General features: G+C 37.2%; 1 protein-coding gene across 2 annotated transcripts in view; it reads left to right on the top strand.

The window, feature by feature from the left end:
• DNAH8 (dynein axonemal heavy chain 8) overlaps nt 1–27,966 on the top strand; it is a 323,187-nt gene that overhangs the window by 258,257 nt on the left and 36,964 nt on the right. For both annotated transcript variants that reach the window (XM_037842901.1, XM_037842900.1), the window contains 5 exons: nt 1,145–1,297; nt 1,681–1,836; nt 14,716–14,832; nt 16,703–16,804; nt 22,774–22,934. In XM_037842901.1, coding sequence (XP_037698829.1) covers nt 1,145–1,297; nt 1,681–1,836; nt 14,716–14,832; nt 16,703–16,804; nt 22,774–22,934 — 689 coding nt within the window. The remainder of the gene's footprint in view (nt 1–1,144; nt 1,298–1,680; nt 1,837–14,715; nt 14,833–16,702; nt 16,805–22,773; nt 22,935–27,966) is intronic.

The following is a 27,966-nucleotide window of genomic DNA, read 5'->3' as shown; positions in this document are numbered from 1 at the left end:
AACTTTAGTACTTAAATAATTTCTTTAGCTTTAATGAATGAGAAACTTTTTAATTTAAACACTGCCCTCACATGAACCTTCTTTGGAATACTAGCTTTTATAACTTCCACAATCTGTCTCTCAAGGTGGGATAAGTATTGATAATAATGGAATGATTCAGGAAAAAAGAAAACAAAAAAACATGAGCAGCTGCAGCCACATTCCCTCCTTGAGGGACATCAGATTTAGAATAATGCTGGCATTGTGGAATGCAGAATGGGGAACCAGGAAGAAACCTTGTCCAGGATGACACAGTTATCCCTGAAGTCCATTTTTCTTGGATACCCCAGTTATATGAACCAACACATCCCCTTTACTGTTTAAGTCATTCTGAATTGTATTTTCTATTACAGTTGAAAGCATGATACACAGGTCTTCACTTATATTTTTGTGCTCAATGTTTGATGGCTGTATTTATCTAATCTAGTTATATAAGGGCACAAAAATTTTGTCTGGTTGAGATACTGTGTTCTTACATTCCAGTAATGATTGTGTGACATATTGTTAAAGGCAGTTTTAATCAAGTATTTGTATAATGATTAATCAGTTTTGTGGTTTCAAGAATGTGTGGGAAGAGTAATGACAAAAAATAAGGTTAGCATTATCATGGTAAATGTCACCAAATTAATTGTTTCCAATTTTCGTGAGGTGTAATGTGTATCTTTCTTTGTAAGTATAGATGAATATAAACTAGTTTTCTTGGTTTTGGGGAGAGTCAGTTCAGATTTACATATGATATTAGGTTTATGCTGTGTATTGAAGTACAGACAAGCTGGTTTAGGCAAGGCAATTTAGAATCCACATTCCAAAATACCCATTCCCACCATTAGATGGTGCACACATTGTACTTAACACAAGTCTGACTACAGGTTTAATTTATTTTCCTTCTGATCCAGGGGTGGCAGAATACAATCATTTTGAAACTCCCGTTTGTACTAGTAGCAGAAGAAATTATTGTAGTGACATACAAAATTTAAATATATACATATGTATTTGCTTAAAATAGAGTATTCCCAAAGGGCTTTTTGTTTGTATATTTTATGTTTTATTAAAATCATAGCAAAAAAGTTGTGAGAAGTAAACATTAAATAATTTTTGGATACAGGGTGGCTGGGTGTTACTGCAAAATTGTCACCTAGGCCTGGAATTCATGGAAGAATTACTAGAGACACTAACTACCACTGAAGCCAGTGATGATTCTTTCCGAGTATGGATAACTACCGAGCCTCATGATCGATTTCCAATTACATTGCTTCAGGTTTGTTACTATGAGATAAGTGTCTGTTCATTGAAAGTTTTACATATAAAGAAGGCATAATTGGCATTATTGAAAGATAGAAATACTTTTTGTGTTTGGGGGTTTTTTTCTAATACAGTCTACACTCCAAAATCTTATACTATAATTGTCGAAATCTTGACTATAATCAAGGTTATATAGTAAATATCTCCAAAGAAGAAATATTAAGACTTAATACTAATTTATTTGGTTTCAGCTCTGATCAATATAATTAGTTTATGCAGTTCTGAATTTCAGCCCACATTTTTATGTACAGTAAACACATTGTTTTGTGTATTGTAATTCCTGTTTTATCCTTTACATTAGTTTGTAGAAACAAAACTATTGTTTGCTTTTTATGACAGACTTCTCTCAAATTCACTAATGAGCCACCCCAAGGTGTACGTGCAGGTTTGAAAAGAACATTTGCTGGAATTAATCAAGACCTTCTGGATATCAGCAATTTGCCCATGTGGAAACCAATGCTTTACACAGTAGCATTTTTACACTCCACTGTGCAGGTAACTTCTAAAGCAGTTTTCATGTTAGGGGATAGCTGATGATGCTATGCTGCCCCCCTGAGAGGCTTTCCCTGGCAGTGCTATCTGCTGCCACTCTCTGTTGCACTTACCCTGATTTATTTTGCTTTGAAGCACTTTTCCCCACCTGGCATAGTTTATAGCTTCTTATGTGTTTAATATGTGCCCTGCTCCCCACCACCCATCCCAACCATTAGTATGTAAGATTCTCAAGGGCAGGCACTTTGTCATTTTCATTACTTCTGGATCTCCCATTGTCACACAGTATCTAGGGCATTGTCAGAGCTCAGTAAATATTTTGTGGCATGAACAAATGGACTGGTGAGAAAGGAGCTTGGTTTTGAAAGGGCATTACCAAGAACTTTATGTACTCTATCTCATGTAATGCTAATAACCACATTTCAAAGGTAGGATTAGCACCATTTTAAAAATGAGGAAATTGAGCCCCCTCATTTTTAAAATGGTTAAGTGCAATTTGTATGTGGTAGAACTGGGAGTCAAGCTTCATGCTCCCTGGCTCTGAAGCTCTTTCTGCCAAATCAGACAGCCTTTAAAAACAGATTTAAGTACACTTAAACATTAATTTTCTTTAGGAAAAGTGGTGGCGGTGGTGGGAAGGGGAGGAGTAACAATGATTATCTATCTTTCTCATGTTGTTTGCTATTTGCTTTTAGAGTCTATTTATTTATATAGTGATTTAATGATTTTATTGTTACCAAGCAACTTCTGTATAGGATTTTTATTTTTTTTTAATTGTTTTGGTCTGTATTTGAAAAGCTGCATAATTTTAATGAACTTTAATGCACCTTGCAGAGAGATGAAAAGCCTCCTTTAACCCCCTTCTGCATTTCTTCCTTCCCTGAGGCTCATGGCTGGGGTGAAGGACAAAATGAATCATCTGGCTCGTTCCAGGAGTCATGGTTTCAGCTCTGCACAGTGGTCTGCAGACTTTCACCCCATATCTCCCTGCCTTGCCCAAAGATGGAGGGGAAATTAATGCTCACCCTGGAAAACACTGGGTATTTACCCTCTGGCTTTTTCTCCCTGCTACTTTTCTAACTTTCTTGCTGTCCAATTGAAAAGGCTATGTAGAGGAGACAGTTGGTGTTTTGCTGTCCCCCAAGCCTAAGAAAGTTTAAAATCAGGTTAAGTGGTTATTTTCACTAAGTTCCATTGTGGCCTTTGAATTTGTAAGGACAGCTTTCAAACCACTGAAACCCATTTCATCCATTCTTATCTGGGAATTGTTTGCTTTGTTAGACCTTGTTATACTTTAATACAAATATTTCTTTAACTCTGTTAATTCCCAAGTCACGTATTTTATGATTCTGTTCCCATTAGTGATGATTCAGCTCTTCTACTGTGCTTACCATGGAGGGGTAATTGGGAGTATTTTCCATATGGTCAATGTGGCAACCTGGCTTTTTAGTGGCCATTATCCAAGTGTTAACCAGAGGAAGAGCACAACACCATGGGCCGGTCATGGGCTAAAATATGCCTGCACTTAATGTGGCCTGTATTTGGATTAAAACAGAAAAAATACTTCAACTAACAGTGCAGCATCTATGAGAAAAAGGTTGCATATCTCTTAAAATCAAGGTGTGGTGATCTAGCTAGAACACTGAATCGAGAGTCAGGAAGCCTGGACTTAAGTACTCATGGGGGAATCAGTTAGCTGTGTGAAGCTGGTCAAGTTATGTCCCTCTCGGGGCCCATGTGTGCCACATGAGGCAGAAGTAGGTGACCTTCCAAGGTTTTTCCCATTTCTAAAATTCTGTTATCAAGTTTTATGACCTGCAGGGAATTTAGATAATTCAAACATATTTCCCTTGTCCTTTCCCCATCAATTTCAGAAGGATTTACTATGTTATTGCCGAAATTTTATCTTTTATTTGCTTAGGATAGAGCCAGCTTGATAGAAAAATCCAGAGTCCTTTAGGGGCTTGCTACTCAAAAACATAATCCTGGATCAGCAGCATCTGCATCCCCTGGGAGCTGGTTAGAAATGCAAACTCTCAGGCTGCAACCCAGCCCCACTGAATCAGAACCTGCATTGTAAAAAGATGCCTTGGTGATGGTTGTGCACATTAAAGTTTGTGATACAACTCCTTTTGGAAGTAGTGTTGCCAACTAGATAGACTGTGATTTGTATTTCTCTTTTATCTCTCTGGTGTTGGGCATAAGAGCCAAATGCCCAAATTGTTAATTGACTTACTGATTTCTCCAAAGTAACATAAGTACTCCTTGTTTTTTTACAAGCATGATGCATAAAGTTTTATCCTTGTAGAGACTGAAAAAAAGAATGAGAATTTGGTTCACGTCATATAATCTAAGCTAGGGAGGAGTTCATACTGGAGTCCATCTCATGTTAGATAGTCTAACCCCGGCCTGCCCCCAAATATAATTTCTCTTACTGAATGGTAGTTTGGCATTATGCCATCAACTCACCCCAGCTCAAGACTTTGATGTGTTCTGTGGAACTTTTTCCTGCTGCAACCCCCTTTCTTGTTTTTTTCTTGGATCTTAAGGGCCTGCAGCGGCTTTTGCAATATGGAGATTTTATCATAACTCTTAAAAATAAATTAAATACTAAATTAAAATGGGCCCTGTCATACAACAGGGCCCAGGAATTCCACTATTATAACAATTCGTCATTTGGAAAAGTCTTTATTTCCCCTTTGTTTTGTTTTCTTTCTCAAGTTTGAGCCTTAACCAAGCATCTCTGTCAAATGATACTGTAAATAAAATTTTTGCTTTGAGGAAGTATGATTATAAAGTTCTGAAATATTACAGTATTATGATATAGGTTTTTAAAAAGATTTTTCATACTCTACTACAGTGTTTCCCAGTGGTTTTGGCTATTTTGTTAATTATTTTTACCTATTAAAGTGTTCCTTATATTGTCTAATATGACTTTATTTTCATTTTCTATAGCTCCAATTATTAATAAATAGAATGAGATGCTCCAAAGAGAGCCTTGTTTTGAAGATGCAAGTGAAGCAGGTCTGAATTGGGCTGTAGGAGCTGCTGAGGTAGAGTCCAACACAAAATTGGAAATAGCTTTGATGTCATTAAAATATTGACTCCATTGAGGAACTTTTCATCAGTGTTCTACAGAGGACTCCAAGTCTTCCATATTTCACTCATGATTCTTTGTTTTGTATATTCTTTGGAACAAAAAGAAAGAACTGTATTGGACAAATTAAGTAGAAAGTAGATTGGTTTCCTAAAGTCTTCACTCTCCAACTTTATGTATAATAGTTCCCTTCTGTTGACTCAAGTTTTAACTCTTTATCTTGGCATTCAAATCTGCCTACCTTCTGTCCCTGAATCACGTGAGCACTTAATACCTGCTACTCACCAGAGCTTACCCTCTGCTGCAGTGGAACCAACTACCTGCAACTACTTGCAACTCTGGACCAGTCATGGGCTTTGCGTTCTATCTTTGCTCATGGCCTTCACCAAGCCTTGAAATCCCTTCTCCCTTCTTTCAGAGATCAGCTTGTTTTATACAAACATGACTCATAAATTTTTGTCCTTGCAGAGACTGAAGAAAAGAACAGGGATTTGGTTCATGTCATATAATCAATTTCATTTCTCTCAAAATCCACTGATTGAATTTCTTCAGTTTTATTGGCTGTTAATTTTTTTTATTAGAGAAATTGTGAGTTTACAGAACAATGACGCATAAAATACAGGATTCCTGTACACCACCCCAGTGCCAACACCTTGCATTGGTATGGAACTTTTGCTATTATTGAAGATAGAACTTTTTTTTTTATAATTGTACTTTTTTTTAACAGTAGTTACCTTTGTTACAATTGATGAAAGATTATTAAAATACTTCTTTCAATCTCCATTATTTATATTAGATGTATTTTCCCCCATATAACACTCTATCATTACCACTTGTATTAGTGTCATACATTTGTTATAACCTGTGAAAGAACATTCTTATACTTGTACTATTAACTATACTCCATCATCTACACTAGGGTTCACTGTGCTGTATAGTCCTATGTTTTATCTTTGAATTTTTATTCTAGTAATAAATACATCCTGAAGTTTCCTCTTTTAACCACATTCACCTATATAGTTCAGTGCTCTTGATTACACTCACAATTATGTGCTACCATCACCACCATCCATTTGCAAACTTTTACCATCAGCCTAAATAGAAATTCTGTACAAATTAAGCATCCATTCCCCATTCTTTAACCCCAGTCTATCTCCTGGTAATTTATATTCTACATTCTAACTTTATGAACTTGCTTATTATAATTAGTTCATACCAGTGAAATCATACAATATTTGACCTTTTGTGTCTGGCTTATTTCACTCTACATAATGTCCTCAAGGTACATCCATGTTGTCTCATGCATCAGGACTTCATTCCTTCTTACAGCTGAATAATATTCCACCACATGTATATACCAACCACATTTTGTTTTTGCCTTCATCAGTTGATGGGCTCTTTCCATCTTTTGGCAGTTGTGAATAATGCCACTATGAACATTGGTGTGCAGATGTCTGTTCATGTCCCTGCTCTCAGTTCTTCTGGGTATATACCTAGAAGCAGTATTGCTGGATCATGTGAGAAATTGCCAAACTGCCTTCCACAGCGGCTGCACCATTTTATATTTCCACCAGCAGTTCCTATTTCTCCACATCCTCTCCAACATTGTAGTTTTCTGAGTTTTTAATAGTGACCCTTCTAGTAGGTGTGAAATGATATCTCATTGTGATTTTGATTTGCATTTCCCTAATAGCTAGTGATGTTGAACATCTTTTCATGTGCTTTTTAGCCATTTGTTTTTCCTCTTTGGAAAAATGTCTGTTAAAGTCTTTTGCCGTTTTTTAATTGGGTTGTTTGTCTTTTTAGTTTTGAATTGTAAGATTTCTTTATATGTTTTGAATATTAAGCCTTTTCAGATATGTGGTTTCCAAATATTTTCTCCCAGTGAGTAGGCTGCCTTTTCACTTACTTGACAAAGTCCTTTGAAGCATGAATGTTTTTAATTTTCAGGAGGTCCCGCTATCTATTTCTTCTTTTGTTGCTTTGTTTTATGTGTAAAGTCTAAGAAACCATTTCCTACCACAAGACTTGAAGGTGTTTTCCTACATTTTATGGCCCTGGTTCTTGTATTTAGATCTTTGATCCATTTTGAGTTAATTTTTTTATAAGATGTGAGATAGAGGTCCTCTTTCATTCCAGTTCTCCAAGCACCATTTATTGAAGGGACTATTCTGTCCTAGTTGAGTAGACTTGGCAGCCTTGCCAAATATCAGTTATCCATAGATGCGAGGGTCTATTTCTGAACTCTCGATTTTTTTTTTAAGTTCAGTTTTATTGAAATATATTCACATACCATACAATCATCCAAGGTCTACAATCAACTGTTCATAGTATGATCATATAGTTATGCGTTCATCACCACAATCTATTTCTGAACATTTTCCTTACATCAGAAAGAATTAGAACAAGAATAAAAAATAAAAGTGAAAAAAGAACACCCAAACCATCCCCCCATCCCACCCTATTTGTCATTTAGTTTTTATCCCCATTTTTCTACTCATCCATCCATACACTAGATAAAGGGGGTGTGATCCACAAGGTTTTCACAATCACACTGTCACCCCTTGTAATCTACATTATTATATAATCGTCTAAAGGAGTGCAGACTGCTGGGTTGGAGTTTGGTAGTTTCAGGTATTTACTTCTAGCTATTCCAATACATTAAAACTCTAAGAGGTGTTATCTATATAGTACATAAGAATGTCCACCAGAGTGACCTCTCCACTCCATTTGAAATCTCTCAGCTACTGAAACTATCTTGTCTCATTTTGCATCCCCCTTTTGTTCAAGATGAACTCTCAATTTTATTCCATTGGTCAATATATTTATGTTTATGCCAGTACTATGTTGTTTTGAACACTGTAGCTTTCTAAAATGCTTTAAAATCGGGAAATGTGACTTCTCCAACTTTGCTCTTCTTTTTCAATATGTTGCTTGCTATTCAGGGTCCCTTACACTTCCAAATAAATTTGTTAATGGGCTTTTCCATTTCTGCAAAGTATGCAGTTGAAATTTTGATTGGGATTGCATTGAATCTGTAAATCAATTTGAGTAGAATTGACATCTTAATGATATTTAGTTTTCCAATCCATGAACATGGAATGTCCTTCCATTTATTTCAGTCTTCTTTGATTTCTTTTAGCAAAGTTTTCTGTGTATAAGTCCTTTGAATCTTTGGTTCAATTTGTTCCTGTGCATTTAATTCTTTTAGTTGCTAGCCTACAGGAATTTTTTTTCTTGATTTCCTCCTCAGATTGCTCATTACTAGTGTGTAAAAAGACTACTGATTTTTGCATGTTGCTCTTTTATCCCACTGCTTTGCTGAACTCATTTATTATCTCTAGTAGCATTGTGGTAGATTTTTTCAGGACTTTCTATATATAGGATCATGTCATCTGCAAATAGTGAAAGTTTTACTTCTTCTTTTCCAATTTGCTTGCCTTTTCTTTCTTTTACTGGCTTCATTGCTATGGCTAGAATTTCAAGCACAATGTTGAATAACGGTAGTGACAATGGGCATCCTTGCCTTGTTTCAGATCTTAGAGGGAAAACTTTCATTCTTCTACCATTGAATATGATGTTAGTTGTGATTTTTCATATATGCCCTTTATCATGTTGAGGAAGTTTTCTTCTATTCCTGTTTACTGAAGTGTTTTTATTAAGAAAGGATGCTGGATTTTCTCGAATGCCTTTTCTACATCAATTGAGATGATCATGTGGTTTTCCCCTTGGATTTATTAATTAAATCCTTGGATTTGTTAATGTGTTGTATTACATTAATTGATTTTCTCTTGTTGAACCATCCTTGTATACTTGGGATAAAACCCACTTGATTAAAGGGTATAATTCTTTAAATGTGTTATTGGATTTGATTTGCAAATATTTTGTTGAAGATTTTTGCATCTATATTCATTAGAGAAATTGGTCTGTAATTTTCTTTTCTGATAGTATCTTTGGTATTGGGGTGATGTTGGTCTCTTAGAATGAGTTAGGTAGTGTTCCTCCCCTTCAATTTTTTTGGAAGAGTTTGAGCAGGATTGGTATTGATTCCTCTTGGAATGCTTGGTAGAATTCACCTGTGAAGCCATCTGGTGCTGGACTTTTCTTCGTTGGGAGGTTTTTTTCTTACTGATTCAATCCTTTTACTTCTAATTGGTCTGTTGAGGTCTTCTATGTCTTCTAGAGTCAGGGTAGTTTTTTGTGTTTTTTAAAAATTGTCCATTTCATCTAAGTTGTCTAATTTGTTGGCATACTGTTGTAGTATCCTCTTATAATCCTTTTTATTTCTGTGGAGTCACTAGTTATGTTCCCTCTCTTATTTCTGATTTTACTTATTTTCATCTTCTCTCTATTTTTCTTTGTCTAGCTAAGGGTTTGTCAATTTTATTGATCTTCTCAAAGAAACAACTTTTGGTCTTGTTAATTCTATTGTTTTTTTATTCTCAGTTTCATATTTCTGCTCTAATCTTTGTTATTTCCTTCTGCTGGCTTTGGGATTCATTTTCCATTCTTTCTCTAGTTCTCCAGGTATGCAGTGAAGTGATTGATTTTAGCTGTTTCTTCTTTTTTAATGAAGGCATTTAGAGCTATACATTTTGCTCCCAGCACTGCCTTCACTGCATCCCATAAGTTTTGATATATTGTGTTCTTATTTTCATTCATCTTGAGATATTTACTGATTTCTCTTGCAATTTCTTCTTTGGCCCACTGATTGTTTATGAGTGTGTTGTTTAACTTCCATACATGTGTGAATTTTCCAGTTTTCTGCTTATTACTGATTTCCAACTCCATTTCATTATGGTCAAATAAAGTGCTTTGTATAATTTCAATCTTTTTAAATTTATTGGGACTTGTTTTGTGACCCAACATGTGGTCTATCCTGGAGAATGATCCATTAGCACTTGAGAAGACTGTATATCCTCAAGTTTTGGGGTGTAGTATAGCATTCCCCTTTGTCCAGGGTGGATTGAAACAGTAGCTCAGAGCTGGGACCCAGCAATCTGAATTTGCTAATCAAAAGCCATAATCAGTGCTCAGCCATGCCTCCCACCTGCCCTGTTCTTGGGAAAGAGGATTTTTTATGTCCCTTTTTGTCCACCACAGCTAGTCAGGGGCTGGACCCAAAGGTGGCCAGCCTCAAGCATGGGGGATGGGTGCTGGCATCTCCCACAGAATGAGCTACTCACAATTCTGTACTGCAGTTTCTCACCCTCTTTCTTCCACTCTTCTCTGGATGCTCTACAGTGTTCTTCTGGTCTCCAGAGCCCCAGAACAGTTGTTTTCAGACAGTTTGCCTATGTACTAGTTGTTTTTGGAGTAAGGAATGAGTCCTGGAGCTCCCTACTCTGCCATCTTCCCCAGAAGTCTCTCCTGTCTGTTAAATTTTTAGGTTGATTATATTCACTATTGTATTGTCTTCTTGTTTCTAAATCTTATTCCTTGACAATACATCTATTTTAATATTTTTCTATTGCATCATGTAGGATACATATCATGGTCTCAAAACTACTAATTGGACTGAAGAGAGTCTATATTCCAAAATAAATCTAGCAAAATCCCCTGCTTGGAACTCCAACTCAATTCTTCAGTCCCGGTTGTTTGAATCTATCTTAATGTTATTCCCAACATGACAATTCAGTTTTTTTTTTTTTAATTGTCACTTACAGAGATCAAAGTGTACAAAAAAAAAAAAAAAAGCAAGAAAGTGAAATGAATTCATGTGTGAAAGAAAAGACACCTACCAAGATTTTGTCTTTTTTTTTTTTTTCTCAAATAAACCAAACAGTCTATGACTTTGGTAAACTAACTTAAAAAGTGCAAGATGCAAGTGAAAATTGATAGTAAGTAACATAAATGTGAGGTAAATCTCAGCATTTGGGCAATTTTCAAAGATCACATTTTAAGGAGCAGCTAAATTGTAATTGCTCAGTGCATATAAATGGGAATTTTCCTTAGAGCCAATTTAAGCAGCTTCAGTAATGGGAAGAAAGAATTAGTTTTCATTCAGTTTCCTATCTAATTGAACATTACATTTTAAAAATTAAATCAAGGACGCAGGTAAAGCTAATAATTTAGATTTTGATCTTCTTTTCTCAAAAATGGGAAAATATTTGAATTTCACTAATAAGTGGTTAGCATTCCTCTCTTTGAAGTCCTCAAGATGGAAAATCCCAGGATCTAACAAGTTAGCTGAGTGCAGCTCCTTCCAACCAGCTGTTCACTGCTCCAGCTGTTTCTTTTCAGACCTCTGCTACAGGTATGCATGCAGACTCTGATGTCCATGCTCTCTTGGTCTTTTGTTATTTTACTTAAAAGCAAAATTCCAACTCACCGCTATTCCTGGAATAACCCGAGAGGGTCTCACCTTACTGATTCTGAGGTCTACTTGAGAAATTCAAAATCCTGTATCATCCTTGAAATGAACATACAATAAGGTTGGAGAGAGAGTACCTTTCATTCCACTAATAAGTAACCAGTGTTTATTAGGCAACCATGGGTCTTTCCTCATGGAACTGGTGTAAAATGAGAGACAAAAATAAGAGATGTGCTTCCACTCTCAAGGCTCACAATCCAGTTTCAGGACCAAATATTTTGATGTGAATTAACCAGAAAAATAAATCAAGGCAATGTGAATGGTGGGACCAGGAAGCAGAAAACCATCAAGAGAAGCAGACATTATCTGGAACCAAGGCTTCCCCTCTGGTGCTGGAACTACACAGTCTTTCCTCCTGGCAAGGTCACACTCTCTGCTCCTTCTCAGGTTTTCGACGTACAAGGTAGAAGATGACACTTCACAGCTCCTGACTCACAAGCCTTCCTAGGTTAAACTCTGGCTAGGTTAAACTCCTGGTAACAATTCTGAATCCTTATCAGCTCTTCTTGGGCCAACTGTTTACCTTGATTGAATTAACTAAAGGATGTCAGTCCTCTAATGCATGATAACCTAAGCCAAAGAAGTAGGGGTCTAGATGTAATGGTAGTATTTTACATTTTTAAGTTATTTTTTACCCTTAGTCTGATTTCCCAGGGTCAGAACATGTGGACCTAATAAATTTTCATGGTTTACTTAATATTTTAAAAGCATACTCTGAAAATCATTAATTAAAACCTTCTTACTTTCTGACTTTCTCTTCTAACCTGTCCATGAACTTCTCCAACTAAAATTCATCTATGTATTTTTTAAAGGTGGGAATACTTAGAATCTGAAGCATCATACAATTGCAGTAAGAGGGATTGGACTTGTGCTATCAGTAATGATCGTAGATGGGGGGGGGGGAGGCAGAATAGAGTAAGAAAATATGGCAAGAAGTGGAATTAAACCTTCCCATAGTTGTTTAGGCATTGTACTCTCCACATGGGCCCTCACCTCAGACACTAGGGTCAAGGACCTAGGAACTAATCCAAATAAATCTTGGACCTTCCTTAGAGACCGGTCATGTCCTGGGTCAGGGAAAGCAAATGGCTTGGTAACATTTAGGTTCATCTATGTGTTTTGCTAAGTGAGCAAGGTCTGGAAATATTGATTTTAATATGTACTTACCTTTAAAATTGTCTCCAGAAAATCAGAGCTATTGAATCATTTGATTTGGGCCTAGTTTGATTATTTATGGGTAATTTGGCAATTCTAAACAGTTAGCCACTATTGCATAGGAGCCTTTTAGCCCTGTTCAGTAAGTAGAAAGAGCAAATGGAGGTAGTGTGAAAATTTTGAGAGATGCATCATAGAAAGTTTTGTTTTTCAAACTATGAAATTTCAAGAGTACCAAGTAAAAGTAGCAGAAATGTAAATATTTTTGAGTGTCTAAGTTATTTTACTTGAAAACAAAATTCAAACCCTTGCATTTATTGAACAGATGTTTATTGAGCACCTACTAAATTCTTTTGACAAAGGAGAGGCTAGGCCTCCCTATGGTTGTGCCTAAGAGCCTCCTCCCGAATGCCTCTTTGTTGCTCAGATGTGGCCCTGTCTCTCTAGCTAAGCCAACTTGAAAGGTGAAATCACTGCCCTCCCCCCTACGTGGGATCAGACACCCAGGGGAGTGAATCTCCCTGGCAATGTGGAATATGACTCCCGGGGAGGAATGTAGACCTGGCATCGTGGGACGGAGAACATCTTCTTGACCAAAAGGGGGATGTGAAAGGAAATGAAATAAGCTTCAGTGGCAGAGAGAATCCAAAAGGAGCCGAGAGGTCACTCTGGTGGGCACTCTTACGCACACTTTAGACAACCCTTTTTAGGTTCTAAAGAATTGGGGTAGCTGGTGGTGGATACCTGAAACTATCAAACTACAACGCAGAACCCAGAAATCTCGAAGACAGTTGTATAAAAATGTAGCTTATGAGGGGTCACAATGGGATTGGGAAAGCCATAAGGACCACACTCCACTTTGTCTAGTTTATGGATGGATGAGTAGAAAAATAGGGGAAGGAAACAAACAGACAAAGGTACCCAGTGTTCTTTTTTACTTCAATTGCTCTTTTTCACTCTAATTATTATTGTTGTTATTTTTGTGTGTGTGCTAATGAAGGTGTCAGGGATTGATTTGGGTGATGAATATACAACTATGTAATGGTACTGTGAACAATCGAAAGTACGATTTGTTTTGTATGACTGCGTGGTATGTGAATATATCTCAATAAAATGAAGATTAAAAAAAAAAAAAAAAAAAAAAAGACATAATGCTGAGCAAAATAAGCCAGGCACAAAAAGAGAGATATTGTATGTTACCACTAATGTGAATTCTGTGAAAAATGTACAATGTTTTATACTGTAGAATGTAGGGGACCTAGAGATACCAATTAGTGGAGGGGGAATGATAATCTAATAAGAACAGATAAACTATGGAGGGTAATCTCAATGTTATGGGAATGCTCAGGAATGATTATGGTTTGTAAACTTTCTTGGATATAGTAAGATCATGTTGGAAGCAATAGAGTTAGGTTTTTTTTTTCTCTTATTCCTTTGTTTTCTTAGGGGTTGTTAATTTTCTTGGGGTATGGTAGGAATATGTTGGAAGCATGTAGTTATTTTAGATTATTTGTTTTTCTTACTCCTCTGTTTGGACATGGTTTATTAATTTTCTTGGGGTATGGTAGGAACATATTGGAAGCAAAGTAGTTATTTTAGGTTATTTGTTTTCCTTAATCCATTGCTTTGTTTGAAATGTTGTGGGGTTTTTTTGGTTGTTGTTTGCTTGTTTGTTTTTAATTTTTTGATAAACAAAGTTAAAAAATTGAAAAAAAATCAGTAGAAAAATGGGAGTAAAAACTAAATGACAAATAGGGTGGGATGGGGGGATGGTTTGGGTATTCTCTTTTCACTTTTATTTTTTATTCTTATTCTGATTCTTTCTGATGTAAGGAAAATGTTCAGAAATAGATTGTGGTGATGAACGCATAACTATATGATCATACTGTGAACAGTTGATTGTATACCATGGATGACTGTATGGTTTGTGAATATATTTCAATAAAACTGAATTAAAAAAAAAAAAATTCTTTTGAGTTGGCAGTGGAGACCCAGACTATTTTTTTAAACCCAAGATCTCCACTTTGGTAAATATTTGGAGATTTGTTCTTGTAAACCATTTGACTATAGAACCATCGAATAAGATTTCTAACAGTTAAAATATCCAAAATTACATGTTGTTCTTTTAAGACAGAGCCAACTTATTTCAATATCATGTCCTTAATTTTTATTATATTTTAATAATAAGAAAGAGGACAAACTGCATACAATTTATTTAAAAAACAACCACTCAGTACTTTCTTTTGATGTTTTTAAGGAGCGACGCAAATTTGGCCCCTTAGGATGGAATATTCCCTATGAATTCAATTCTGCTGACTTTACAGCCAGTGTTCAGTTTATTCAGAATCACCTTGATGAATGTGATATTAAAAAAGTGAGTGATATTGTTTTTGTTTCTATTCTTTTTTTTTTTTTCTTTCCTTAAATCAGGGATGTACAGTCATTTTCAGTCAATGATACACAGTGGGTCTGCTGGGAACACCACACCCCTCCTCCACCCCCAACCAAGGGATTGCTCCTTCCAACCAGCTGTTCACTGCTCCGGCTGTTTATTTTCAGACCTCTGCTATAGGTGTGCAGGCAGATTATGTCCACACTCTCTTGTTCTCTCTCTCCCTCCCCCCACTTTCACACACACTCACACTCATACAAAACAGGAGCTGACCATCAGTGAAGAAGCTCTGTGGGCTGCAGAACACCACAGCCTTCCTCATGTCACACCCAAATGTCACAGTGTCGTTGAAGAAGGTATGCCTTAAATCAGACTTTTCTTCACTGATATCACCCATGCCTCCCCAGAAGTGAAGATGGTCTCTCCCAGCCCATGTGAAAGTTCCTTTTCACCTTAAGTCATTTCTTAACTGTCTTTTACGTTTAAGCATATAAATAGCAATAGCTTCTTGTAGTGGTCACTTGTTATTGTGGGGCACTTAAACCGTTTTCAAAGTTCTCATGTTAGCAGGATCTCATTTTTATCTTGGCAGGTCTGTCAGGTAAGTACAGAAGAAGGAACTATTATTCCCATTTTGCTAGTGAGGGAACAGAAAAGAGAGAATAAGAGACTTCCTTGAGACCACAGAGCTGAGAATGCAAACACATTTCTTTTCTGTTTTTTTTTTTTTTTTCCATGATCTTGGGCAAGTTAATGAGCCCTTCAGAGCCTCAGTTTCCAAATTATAAAAAGATCATCGTTTCAGTGCAGAATAAGTGAGATAGTATTTGCGAAAGCACAGCATCTGGTGCATAATAAGGGCTCAATACATACCAGTTTCCTTCTGTGCCCCCTCTCTTCTTTCCCATAGCATGGCCTAGGCTCCTTGTATATTATCCCATGGTAGGTCTTTAGGATAAATATAGAAACTTCAGTATCAATATGGTAAGGGTGAGCCATGATGACTGTTTACCTGTGTAGGGAAAATCTAGAACTAAACCAGCATTTTTCCTTGAAATGACAAAAGGATATTAAATTAAGAGTATGGCAAATTAATAGGGAGAATTTTGATGAAAAATTTTATTTTATGGTTCATATTCTGTGATTATTTATCATTTTGGTATATACAAATAATAGTTGGCTTGAAAAGCAACCAAGCTCAAAAATAAAATTTTAACCAAGAGAACGTAAATACAAATCAAGGATCCTTACTTCTCCTACCCCAAGCATAGTTAAGAGCTTTTTAATTAATAAAAAAACTATTAATAGTCAGAAGTGTATTGCTAGTAAAAGATTTTTATAGAAATTAATAAATAATTTAATGTAGTTATAGCTCACAGAATGAAATGGCAAAGGATTGCAAGGCAGAGAAATCTTGTGAATAAATAATTTTCTACTTGTTCTTACATGGATTCCAGAAAATACATTACCAAGGAAGCATATTAAAGACTTGATTACTTGATTTTTCTCCTTTCTTCACTAAAGACTACTTTTCCCCTCTCTAACAGCTTGGCATTACTATAATGAGTATTATAAGTGATAACAACCACAGGGTGAAAAATAGTCTTTTTTCCTATTTTAAATGTATCCACTAGCATTTAGTATTGTAGATTTTTCTTTGGTGAACAAGCTATAGCAGTTCCAGTCATATAATAATGGAAGGGTTATTAATATAAGATAATGAATAATTTAAAAAGCTGGCTAACTAGTACTTCCTTTTCTAGACCTTTCCTCTAGAAAAAGACCTTAAATGCTCAAAATTATTTAATTATTTATTTGGATGGACACTGAATTGTTTTTTTTTTTAATAAAGGGTGTATCATGGAGTACTGTTCGGTACATGATTGGAGAAGTCCAATATGGAGGCAGAGTGACAGATGATTTTGATAAGCGTCTACTTAATTGCTTTGCTAGAGTAAGTCAAATTAAAAAGAAATCATAGATACATTCATTGCATTTTCCTTTTAAACAAGAATAAATTTTTTGTTTGTAATAAGTAAGCTAAATTTAAAAAAAAAATAGTTCTACTTTTGGTCTAGAGCAGAACAGCAGTCAGTCCTCAGTGGTCGAGAATCTTCTTCTTTATAGATTAGCTCGTGCCCAGAGTCTCTCCCCACCACCCTCATCCACCCAGTTCCCCAGCAAGCACCTCGCCTGTGAAATAAACAATGGACATGGTTTCTATGCCTGCTCCTCTTAATGCAAGTCTTACAGTGATTTTCCACTACAAAATAAGTGATTGGGGAATAAACCATAATTTTAGTTTTCTTATCTCTTCCATTAAGATGCACAATTGAAAATTGATTGTGTTCCTTTTTTTCTCTGTGCCCAGCAAAATCCACATATAGAATGTTTTAAAACATGTTCTACAGAAAATTATTCCTTAGCAATTATGGCTTTCACAGCAAGCATGAAGAGTATAAATTTACCTCCCAGACTCAAACTCTTTCTAAAGTCTTTACATCTTAGAGAAGCACTATATATTACATAGTTGAGCAAAGTCAGATATGTGAATATTTTATGGTTATTTGAATTCCTTATATTTGGACCTATATTGGTAATTCCCTGTCTCAATAATTTTTTTCCCACTTAGCAAAATTAAAACCTCACCAAGAAGAGCACAGCTTTGGAAGTATTTTTGGTTATTTTTCTCAGAAGCCACATGGGAATAAATGTGGATAATAACAAGTGGTGGTAAGGTGTGCGGAGCCAGGAGCCCTTGCTCACTGCTGGTGGGAAGTTAAAATAGTACAGACTTCCTGGGACGCAGTAAGGCAATTCTTACTGAAATTAACTATCCAGGGTAGATACCTCCCAGAACATTTCTAGAATAGTCCATAAATGGGCATGTACAAAAATGTTGATAGTAACATTGTGTTTGCAGCTGAAGGTAACTGTCATAGGTCAAGTTCCCTGGAAACAGTCTCTGAGATTTGCATATAAGAGATTTTTTGGTAATGTTCTTGGGAACAACACCTGTGGGAGAGCAAGGGAAGCAGGAGAGGCAGAGGGAGAATTTGAATTGCAATGCAATTGCAACAGAGGTCTTGGAAAACCCCAGGGAGCTCTGGAGCTAAATGGCCCATCAGAAGCATCCCAAATTGAGGCAAGGGGATTGGGCTTTAAGCTCCACCACTAGCACTGACCAGTCATTGGATGCAGTGCCTCCCCATGCCCCACCCTCCACCCTGTGCCCAGGGTGTGATCTTGGAGAGAGACAATGCTTTGAGCCCTCAGCAGCCAGTAGTGCCTGGGTCCCGAAGGAGGATCTGGGTGGTGCGTCCCAGCATCCACTACAAAGCCTGGGAATTCTATGAGAATAGATAAATAAGGTGTAGTGAGTGCACACTGTAATACTATGGCTCACCCTTTTGGGGTGCAATCTGGTGACACTTAGTCATTAAATTGTGACATATGACTGCCTTCTAAACTGGAATCACATCCATGAAAATATGTCCCATAGAAATTCTCAGACAGGTCAATGGACATGTACCAAGATATTATTTGTAGCACTGTTTATGGTAGTGAAAAGTTGAAGCCAACCTAGGTGTCTGTCAAGGGAGAATAGGTAAGTTAAATGTTATAACACTATCATGGAATGCAGTGCAGCACTTGAATGAAATAAGCCATATGACATTATGCATAGATCTTAAAAGCATAGCGTTGAATACAGAACTTAAAAAAATAGAAGATTTTAATATAGCAATACATGTATATTTCACAAGGATAAATACATATTCAAGGACATACATCTGGCACTCAAGGAAATCTGTCTCTGTCATATCACTAGCTGGATACAAACTTTAAGGAACAGATAGCCCAGGGACTCAAACCTAGACTTAACTCTTCAAAATGTACAATGTGCAATGGAACATTACAAGGAAAACAAGCAGGAAATGATGGCCCATCCAAAGGAACAAGATAAAAATCCAGAAACCATCAATTAAGAAAACCAGACTTTGGACATAATAGAAAAAGACTTTTTAAAATGATGCTCAATATGCTCAAGAGAAAAAGAAAAACACAGAGAAAAAACTAAAGGATATCAGGAAAACAATGAATGAACAAAATGAAAATCTCTAAGAAATAGGTTTTTAAAAAGGAACCAAACAAATACTGGAGTTGAGGACCAAAATCATGGAAATGAAAAATTCCCTAGAGGGTTTCAGCAGCAGATTGTACCAGACAGAAGAAAGATTCAGTAATCTCAAAAACAAGAAAATTAAAATGATTCAGTCTGAGAAGCAGAAAGGAAAAAGAATTTTAAAAAGTGAACAGAGCCTGAGGAACCTGTGGGGATACCCTCAAGGTATTATGGGAGTCTCAGAAGGAGAAGAAAGAGAGAAACAGGCAGAAGGAATATTCAAAAAAATAATGGCAGAAAACCTCCTTAGTTTAACAAAAGACATGGATGTGCACTTGCAAGAATCCCAGTGAAACCCAAACAGGATAAACTTGAGGAGAACTATGCCCAGACATATAGTGGTCAAGCTTCTTAATGCTAAGACAAGAAGAGAGTTCTGAAAACTTCAAGGGAAAGGCAACCTGTTATATACAAGGGAGTCCCAATTAGATTAAGTTCTGATTTCTCATCAGAAACCATGAAGACAAGAAGGTATTGGGACAAAATATTTAAAGTGCCAAAAGAAAACAATTGCCAACCAAAAATTTTATATCAAGCAAGACCTTCTTTCAAAAAAGGAGAGAGTAAGACAATCCCAGACAGACAAAAACTAAGGGAGTTCATCACCACTAGATCTTCCCTACAAATAATGCTAAAGGAAGTCCTTCAAACTGAAAGGAAAGGAAACTAGACAGTGAATCAAAGAAGCAGAAAGAAATAAAGATCTCCAGTAAAGGTAACCATATGGGTAATTATAAATGTCAGCACTATTGTACTGCATTTTTAAATGCAACTCCACTTTTTACTATTTAAGGTTCTAAAATGAAAATGCATGAAAGTAATGATAAATCTATGGTTTGGGACATACAATGTATAAAGGTATAATTTGTAACAAATACAACAAAAAGTGGGGAGAGAAAGGGGTATAGGGTCAGTGTTTATAGAGGCTATTGAAGTTAAGTTGGTATCAAATCAAATGTTTTGTTATACATTTAAGATGTTAAATTTAAGCCCCAAGGTAAACACAAAGAGAATACATGAAATATATATACAGAAGAAAATGAGAAGGGACTCAAAATGTTACACTACAAAAAATCAAATAAATATGAAAGGATGCATTAACAAAAGAATTGAGGGACCAAATAGATATGAGACTTACAAAGACCAAATAGCAACTGGCAGAAGAAAGCCTTGCATTATCAGTAGTTACTTAAAACATAAATGGAGGGCATGAGGCCCGACACTTCCTCACGGTGGCTGTGGGTTGGGTGTGCATGGTGGTGACCGAGCTGAGAAGCTGGCAGGTATGCACCAAGCCCCAGTCCAGCCTCTGCGTGCCCCCCCACACCCTTGGGCAGGTGCTGAGCCCATTCTGGCTGCAATGATGGTGAAATATTTCCTAGACCAGAGCGTGTTCCAGAGTTCATGGGAACAAGTGTTGGCTGTCTCCTGGCAGCAGTACCCAAATCCCTATAGCAAACATGTCTTGAAGAAAGACACAGTACACTGGGAGGTGACCCCTGACCAGAGCTCCTGTCCTGGCAACTCCTCACTGAGACCAACGGGATGCCTTGCTGGATGGAGTGACTATTTCCTGCCAGTGTTGCTCACTCAATGTACATCCTGGAGGACTCTGGTTTGGACCCACAGAATCAGAGCATGACCACCTTCACCTGGAACATCAACCATGTCCAGCTGGTGGTGGTACCAAGTCCACCTGGTGGTGGTGTAGGAATGATGTGCTTACCGTGTGAACTCTGATAACAGTGACTAGACCAAAATCTGCTGGGGGCCTCTGCCCCTATGACTTTGAATTGGGGGCTTATCTTTGAACCCCTCTTTGTTTCCTAAGTTCTCAGCATCTTAAGGAGTGTCTCCCCGATAACTAGCAATTGCAGAACTTTAGTCAGTGTCCTGGAGGGTGACTGCTTATCTTTGTAAGGTATCCTCTAGTGCCTCTCAAAGTTAATTCCATGTGCACTTCATATTCTGAATTTTGATTGTATTCCAAAAATATCCTCAAATTTGACAAAACTCAGTTATTTGTTTGTGTGTGTGTGTTGTGTATGTTTGTGTGAATCCAACTATTTGTGTGTGTATAAATAAAGTAGTGGAAACACAGGAAGAAACTTCATTATACTTTTATAGATACATGTTATCAGGCAACACACAACCCAGTGTGGTCATTTACTACCTGTTGTGCTGAAGATCCCATGACCTTTGCCTCTCAAGCGCTCTTCCTGCAGTTTACGTCATCCACATCACTTTATAAATAATGACCATGATTACAGCACTTTTCTCTTTAATAACTTTCAGCTACTCTCTATAACTTAAATTAAGCACCAGTCCTCACCCTGATATTGTCAGCCATAATATGACCTCACCTCACCTTCCTGTCCTATCTCCTATCACTGTATTGTAATTATTCTGAATTTCATTATTTTCCCATCTTGCCTTACATTTTTGCATCAGATATTCTATGCTTTTACTTATGTGGTTTCCCCAGTCCCAAGCAGCCCTGTCAAAATCCTATCCTTCAAGGTCTATCTCCAAAATCACCTCCTTGATAAAGCCTACTGACAGCCACCTGGCTATACTTTCTTCCTAATTTAAGCCTCCTTAGTACTTTGCTTATTTTTATACCCTTACGGCTCTTACCTTAGTGCACTTTGTATTGTGGTTATTATGTAAATAATTTATCTCTCTACTAAGTCACAAACTTATTGAAGGAAAGGACTGTGTGTCCCTTATCTTTGTATTAGGTTCAGGTTCTAGCTCAGTGCCTTGCACACAGGAGTTGAATTGGATAGAACTGAGGTGAGTAAAGCAAAAGAGGGAACTAGTACACAAGGTATTGCAGAACCATCACTGAACCTAAAACAAGCCAGAAGGACATGGAGGGAGATAATAGAGGAAGTGTTATCAACCAGAGCAAGGCCCAGTCCCCATCTCTTTTCAAATTGAGTCCTCTGAGTGATTCAGACGTTCTGCCTGCATTTCTGCTCCTCCTGTTGTCCCGTTATTTCCCTCCCTACTGGGAAAATCACTGTCAGACGCTGAAGTCATGGCTTCAAATCTGGCTCATATTATTCAGCACCTTTTTTTCCTCTTCTGAATAAGCCTATTCACACCAAGTATATATATTGTTCTCTCGGTGTTTCATTACAGATAATCAATTCATATGGGATGAGGAAAGGATGTCTTAAGGCAAACAACAAGAAGGTTGAGTACATTTGCTTCTTGTGTCCAGGGACAGAACTTAATTAACAGGGAGAGTTCTCCAGCTTAGCGTGGGAAAGGTACTTGTCAGAAGTTTTCCTGGCCGTGTGCTGGTGGTGCACAAGAATGGCCTCCCGGCCTCAGCCCCGTTTTGGGGAGAGGTGAGGCCCTGAAAATGCCCAAATGGTTTCCTGTGCATGTGGCTCTTGCTTCAGCTACTTTGCAGTATTTTCTGCCTCCTCTTCAAAGGTAGAATTGAGGGTTACCAGATTTACTTGAGTAGAGAATTTGAGAGACCAGCTTGCAGTTACTTTTAGCAAATACCTTCTTTGGTGTTAAACAGAGACTTAATTGTTACTGTGTTGTGGCCTCTTTTTTCTTATAGGTGCTAATTTTTCTATCAATGGTTTTGTTAAGGTGCTTTGAAAACCAACATAAAAACTCTATTAAAATAGAAATAAGGGGACCCTTCCTCTTTTATGGTGGCAGTTTTCATTGAGATGGTCATCAGTTTTATTTCTTTTATTTTCCCTCACATATAGGTCTGGTTCAGTGAGAAGATGTTTGAACCGTCATTCTGTTTTTATACTGGATATAAAATCCCCGTGTGCAAAACCTTGGATCAGTATTTTGAATTCATCCAGTCACTGCCATCCCTAGATAACCCTGAAGTCTTTGGGCTTCATCCTAATGCTGATATCACGTAAGTTCTTGGCATTTTTTAATTTGAAAGGATCACTTGTAACTCAGCCTGGCAAACATTGTGTATTTCATTTTCTCTCTTAATCTCTTTCCTTTCCCTTTTTATTTTATTGTGAGAAACAGTGTCACTTCCTGTCTCCCAAATACAACTTTGTCATCTCTTGGCCAGCTCTCCCCTCACTAAATCCTGACGCTCCAGAGTTTATGACCATGTTAAAGCTCTAATTTATGCATTAATTATTTCTCCTCTGTCGGGTCATAAAACCAGTCAATGTTATTGGTACTGATGCTCTCTATTGATAAGACGATGGTCTCCCAGCGTCTTGTCTCTTTCCTCAAAAACCCATTAAAAATAATGGTCATAAACAGGATCTAAAAGGGCCAAGAGGATAGGATAGGAGGATGAGAATTTGTATTTCTGCCCGTCTCCATTATGAACGCTCTCTCCTCACCTGCTGGGTACAATGCAGTGAGCACAGGTGCAGAGACACAGAGCCGGGGAGGAAATCTTGGGGGTCTCAGCTCAGCGTCTGCTCCGGTCAGCATGGTAATAGGTGATGAGTGAAGAGATCAGCCCCCTCCTCTGACACACCCTTTGGATGAGGTCCCACCTTCCACTCTCAGAGAACAAGGCCAGAGAACACCAAGCCCCACAGTGAGGGTTCTCTAAAGAAGATCTGGCTGAGATTCCCCCTTTGGATGGGTGTCGCCTCTACAGCCCATGGATGAATGACCACAGGGTACATTTTCAGGAGAATGGTTTCAGGAAATGGAAGAAACTAAGACCCCTCTGACAGATTCTAAGATGCAATGACTGAGAAGAAGGAATGCGGTGTACCTCTCTCCTACTCACTCACCTACTGTTGCAATTTTGGTAACTCTGCTGACTGGGGGTGGGCGTCTCCCACCTTCTGGTTCTCTGCCCTGGCCAGGCTTCCCAGAAGTCCCAGTTTGCTCCCATTGCCTTTCCACTCCCAGACATGCACCTCCTCTGGCGCCCAAGGCAGGCTCATTGGCATCTGTATTACCCACAGTGATTCTAACCTCTCTGTGTCCCCTAGTCTCCCCCATGATGCTTTTCATCTGCAAAGATGCAGGCATGACTGGAAAGACCCATGGATGGTTAACTACTCTTTTCAAACCCCATGACAGAACCATGAAGATTCTTGGGAGGTGGCTCTAGCTGCTGTTTGAAGAGTTGTCATGGGCAAGATAGATTGAGACAGGAGAGAAGTGGTCATTGCCTCTGGAAGAAATAAAAAGAAAAGGATTCCTTGGGGATGGGCTTGAGAATCAACTTACAAATTATCTGAAAGAGAGAGGACAGTGACATAGTTTTCCATTAGCGAGACTTGAAAAACACAAGTCAGACTCCTCTGCTGAGAACCCTGCAAAGTCTCCTGTCTCATTCCAAGTCTAGGCCAAAGGCCACAGAGATGTACAAGGCTCATTAATACCACCCCCCACCCCCCACCCCCAAATTCCTGACATCATCTCCTTCTACCTGCTCCTCACACCCACTCAGCACCAGCTCCATAGCTTCCTGTCACTCACACAGGTCAGGCATGCTCCCACCATGGTATATTTGCACTTCCAGGTTCATTCTCACTCTCAGATATCTTTGTGGCTCACTCTCACTTCTTCCAGTCTTTGCTTAAATGTCACCTTTTCAATGAAACTTCCTGGCTGCCCTATTTAAAAATTGCAGCCTAACCCCTATCTTTCCGTCCACTCCAGACCCTAACCTCTTTGCCTGCTTTTTTCCATAGTTTTTATCACCAACTTACATATCCTATATTTTATTTATTTGTTTGTTTATTATCTATCTGCTACCACTAAAATGTAAGTTCCGTTAAGGTTGGAACTTCTGTCTGTTTTCTTGCTGTATCCACAGTACTCAAACAGTGCCTTGTGCTTGATAAATATTTGTTGAATGAATTGACTATTCTAAATTCTCTAGGTTGTGAAGAACCAAATCAATGCGGATCATCTATAGTAAGCTCTCATGAGTTCATGTGAATTGGTAGAAGAACGACTGATAAAGTTTAATGCATTTGTAAGTTTGTCATTGAAACAGTTCACTTATGTGGGCTCTGAACTTTGATCATATCCTTGGCAAGAGACCGAGGAGTCATGACAGCTGGTTCTAGAGAATCTGTTCCTGTCAGTTGCTGTAGCTTGACCGAATATTGGACCTTTCAATGAAGAAGTAAAACAAAGCTGAAAGCATCTTACTCTGATTTACAGAGATGATATTCCTGCATCTTGACCACCATAGGCAGTTTTGATTAGCAGAACTCAATAAAGATGAAGCTGACATTACGAAAAGTCCAGAGAAGAGCAACTAAAATGTAAACTGGGTGGAAAGCAATGATAGAGACACACTTTTTTCCCATAGGTTTTGGTTTTTAACTATTACAAACCCTCAGAAAAGTTGCAAGTCCAATGAGCATCCATATACCTTTCACCTAGATTCACCAATTGTTAAGTTTGCTCCATCTGCTTTTTCTCTTTCTATATTTTTATCTCCATATATTTATATACCTATAACTATACCCGTATATAGTCACATATATTTCTATGTGTGTACATACACATATGTGTGTGTGCTTCTAAGCCCTCTCGGTTCACAGTGCTAGGAAACATTTATATTTAAGTCATGAGCTAATACTAATAAATCTGATTCCAATTCTATACTTCAGAGTTCTTCTCTGTTTTCCCTGATATTCCATACTGATATCTCCTTTCTCCCACAGTGAGAATGCTGATTCCCAGCAATGTCAATATATTTGCTCATTTGCTTGGCGTTACTACACCAATACCACTACCAACAAGGAACCTACTAAGTAGAAGTCAAGATTTCTTTAAGTTCCTTATGTTTGCCTGTCTGTCTTTCTGTCTATCTATCTATCTGTCTATTATCTGTCATCTCCCACTGTAGTATATATAATTAGGTTCATTTGTTTCTGTTTGTAATAAATTTTAGGGTTTTTTTTAAGGTTTGATTTCTTGAAATATGAAGTGTGAACATGGTTCAAAAGTCAGAACTAGATAATAAGGTGTTCTTAGGAAGCCTCATGCTCTTCCACCCCATTTCCCCGTTTCTTTACGGGTAACCAAATACCTTAGATTCTGGTTTATCTTCCCTTTGTTTCCTTTTGAACATACATACATAACATACATACATATAGAAATACATATTATTATCTTTTCTTTCTTATATGGAGTATCCATACTATCGGTATTATTTTGCATCTTGTTTTTTTTTCACTTAGCAATGTATCCTGTAAATCACTTCATATCAATTCATAGATATCTTCCTTATTCTTTTTACACAGCTGCGTGCTACTCCATTGTATATACTTAACCATTCATCTATGGATGGGCATTTGCTGTTCCAAATAATTCCTCAATTAATAATGTTGTGCTTGTGTCTTCTCATATTGTTGATGATACATTTTCAGGGTAAATTTCAGTGGGTGGGATTGCTAGATCTAGGATTAATGGAGAGTGCCAAATTCTCCTACATGGAGTTGTACTATTTTGCCCTCTCACCTGCAATACATAAGGGTGCCTATTTCTTCACATTCTCAACAACAGGGGGTTGGTGAAGCTTTTGAATTTTTGCCAGTATGACAGGTGAGAAATGGTATCTCAGCATAGTTTCAATTTGCCTTTCTGTTATTTTGAGTGAAATTTTGCACATTTTCTTGTGTTTAAGGGATATTTGTATATATTTTGCCCATTTTTCAATAGAGCTTTTATTTTATTCCCTCGATTTTTAAGGGTTGTTTATATATTAAGGATACCAGCTCTTTATTTGTGATATGTGTTGCAAATATGTTTTCCCAGGTTACCGTTTGATTTTAATTTGTGCTTTTTTTCCCCTTTGGTCATGCAGGAGTGTTTTTATTGTTATGTTGCTGTTGGTTTTTGTTTTCCTTTACTTTTATTTTTATGCAGTCAAATTTATGTATCCTCTTGTTACTACTGGAGTTTTAGTAAGAGTAAGAAAGCCTTTTTCCATATCAGATTATAAAGGAATAGTCTATATTTTCTCCCAGTACTTGCATGGTTTCATTTTTTTTCATTTAGCTCTCTTATACGTCTGGAATTTATTCTGGTATAGATGGAATTTTATCTTTTTCCAAAGAGATATCTAGTGTCTCATCACCAGTGATTTGAGATGCTTCCTCTAACAAATACCAAATTTCTATACATACTTGGCTCTATTTCTGAGCCTTCTATTCTTTACCACTCTGCTTCAAATTTAGAGAGTTTATAGTATGTTTGACTGTCTTGTAGGGATAGTCTTCCCTCATTGCTCTTTTTTCCCAGGCTTTTCCTAGATATTGTTGCATACTCATTTTTCTATTCCCATTGGGAATAGCTGTTGAATTTTGTTGAATTCCTTTTCAGCATCTGTTGAGATGATCATATGATTTTCCCCAAATATCTAAAAATTTGGTGAATTATATCAATACATTTCCTAATTCAAATTATCCGTGCCTTCCTGAAATTAGTACCACTTCGTCTTTATGTATTATTTTCCTAATGTGATGATGAACTTGTTCGTTAATAGATCATTGGGGATTTGTATCCATATTTGTAAGTGAGACTGGTTTAGCATTTCTTTTTTGTGGCATCTCTATCAGGTTGAGTTGTTAAAAAAATGTTTTATTTGCTTTATTAAAAATTTGGAAGTTTCCCTCTGCTCCAGAACAATTTATGTAGCATTGGACTCTTGAAAGTTTGGTAGAATTCTCCTATGAAACCATCTGAACCAAGTTTTGATTTGTTGTTTTTTTGTGTGGTGCTAGTCATTGATATCTGTCTTATTCTGTCTTTTCTGATGTCAATTTTTGCAAATTGTGTTTTCCAAGGAAATTATATGTTCCATCTAGATTTTCATATTTATTTGTACAGAGTTATGCAAAGTCATGTGCAACAAGTAGGTAGAGCAGGTCTAAAGAAGCCATTGTGGGAAAGAATAAAGTTGCTTTTTGCTTACACTGTACTTAGTCCAGTTCATT

This window comes from Choloepus didactylus, chromosome 7, assembly GCF_015220235.1.
Source record: "Choloepus didactylus isolate mChoDid1 chromosome 7, mChoDid1.pri, whole genome shotgun sequence".
Taxonomy (NCBI): Eukaryota; Metazoa; Chordata; class Mammalia; order Pilosa; family Megalonychidae; genus Choloepus; species Choloepus didactylus.
The sequence above is the reverse complement of the archived record's forward strand: the minus strand, read 5'-3'. Positions and strand labels throughout refer to the sequence as shown.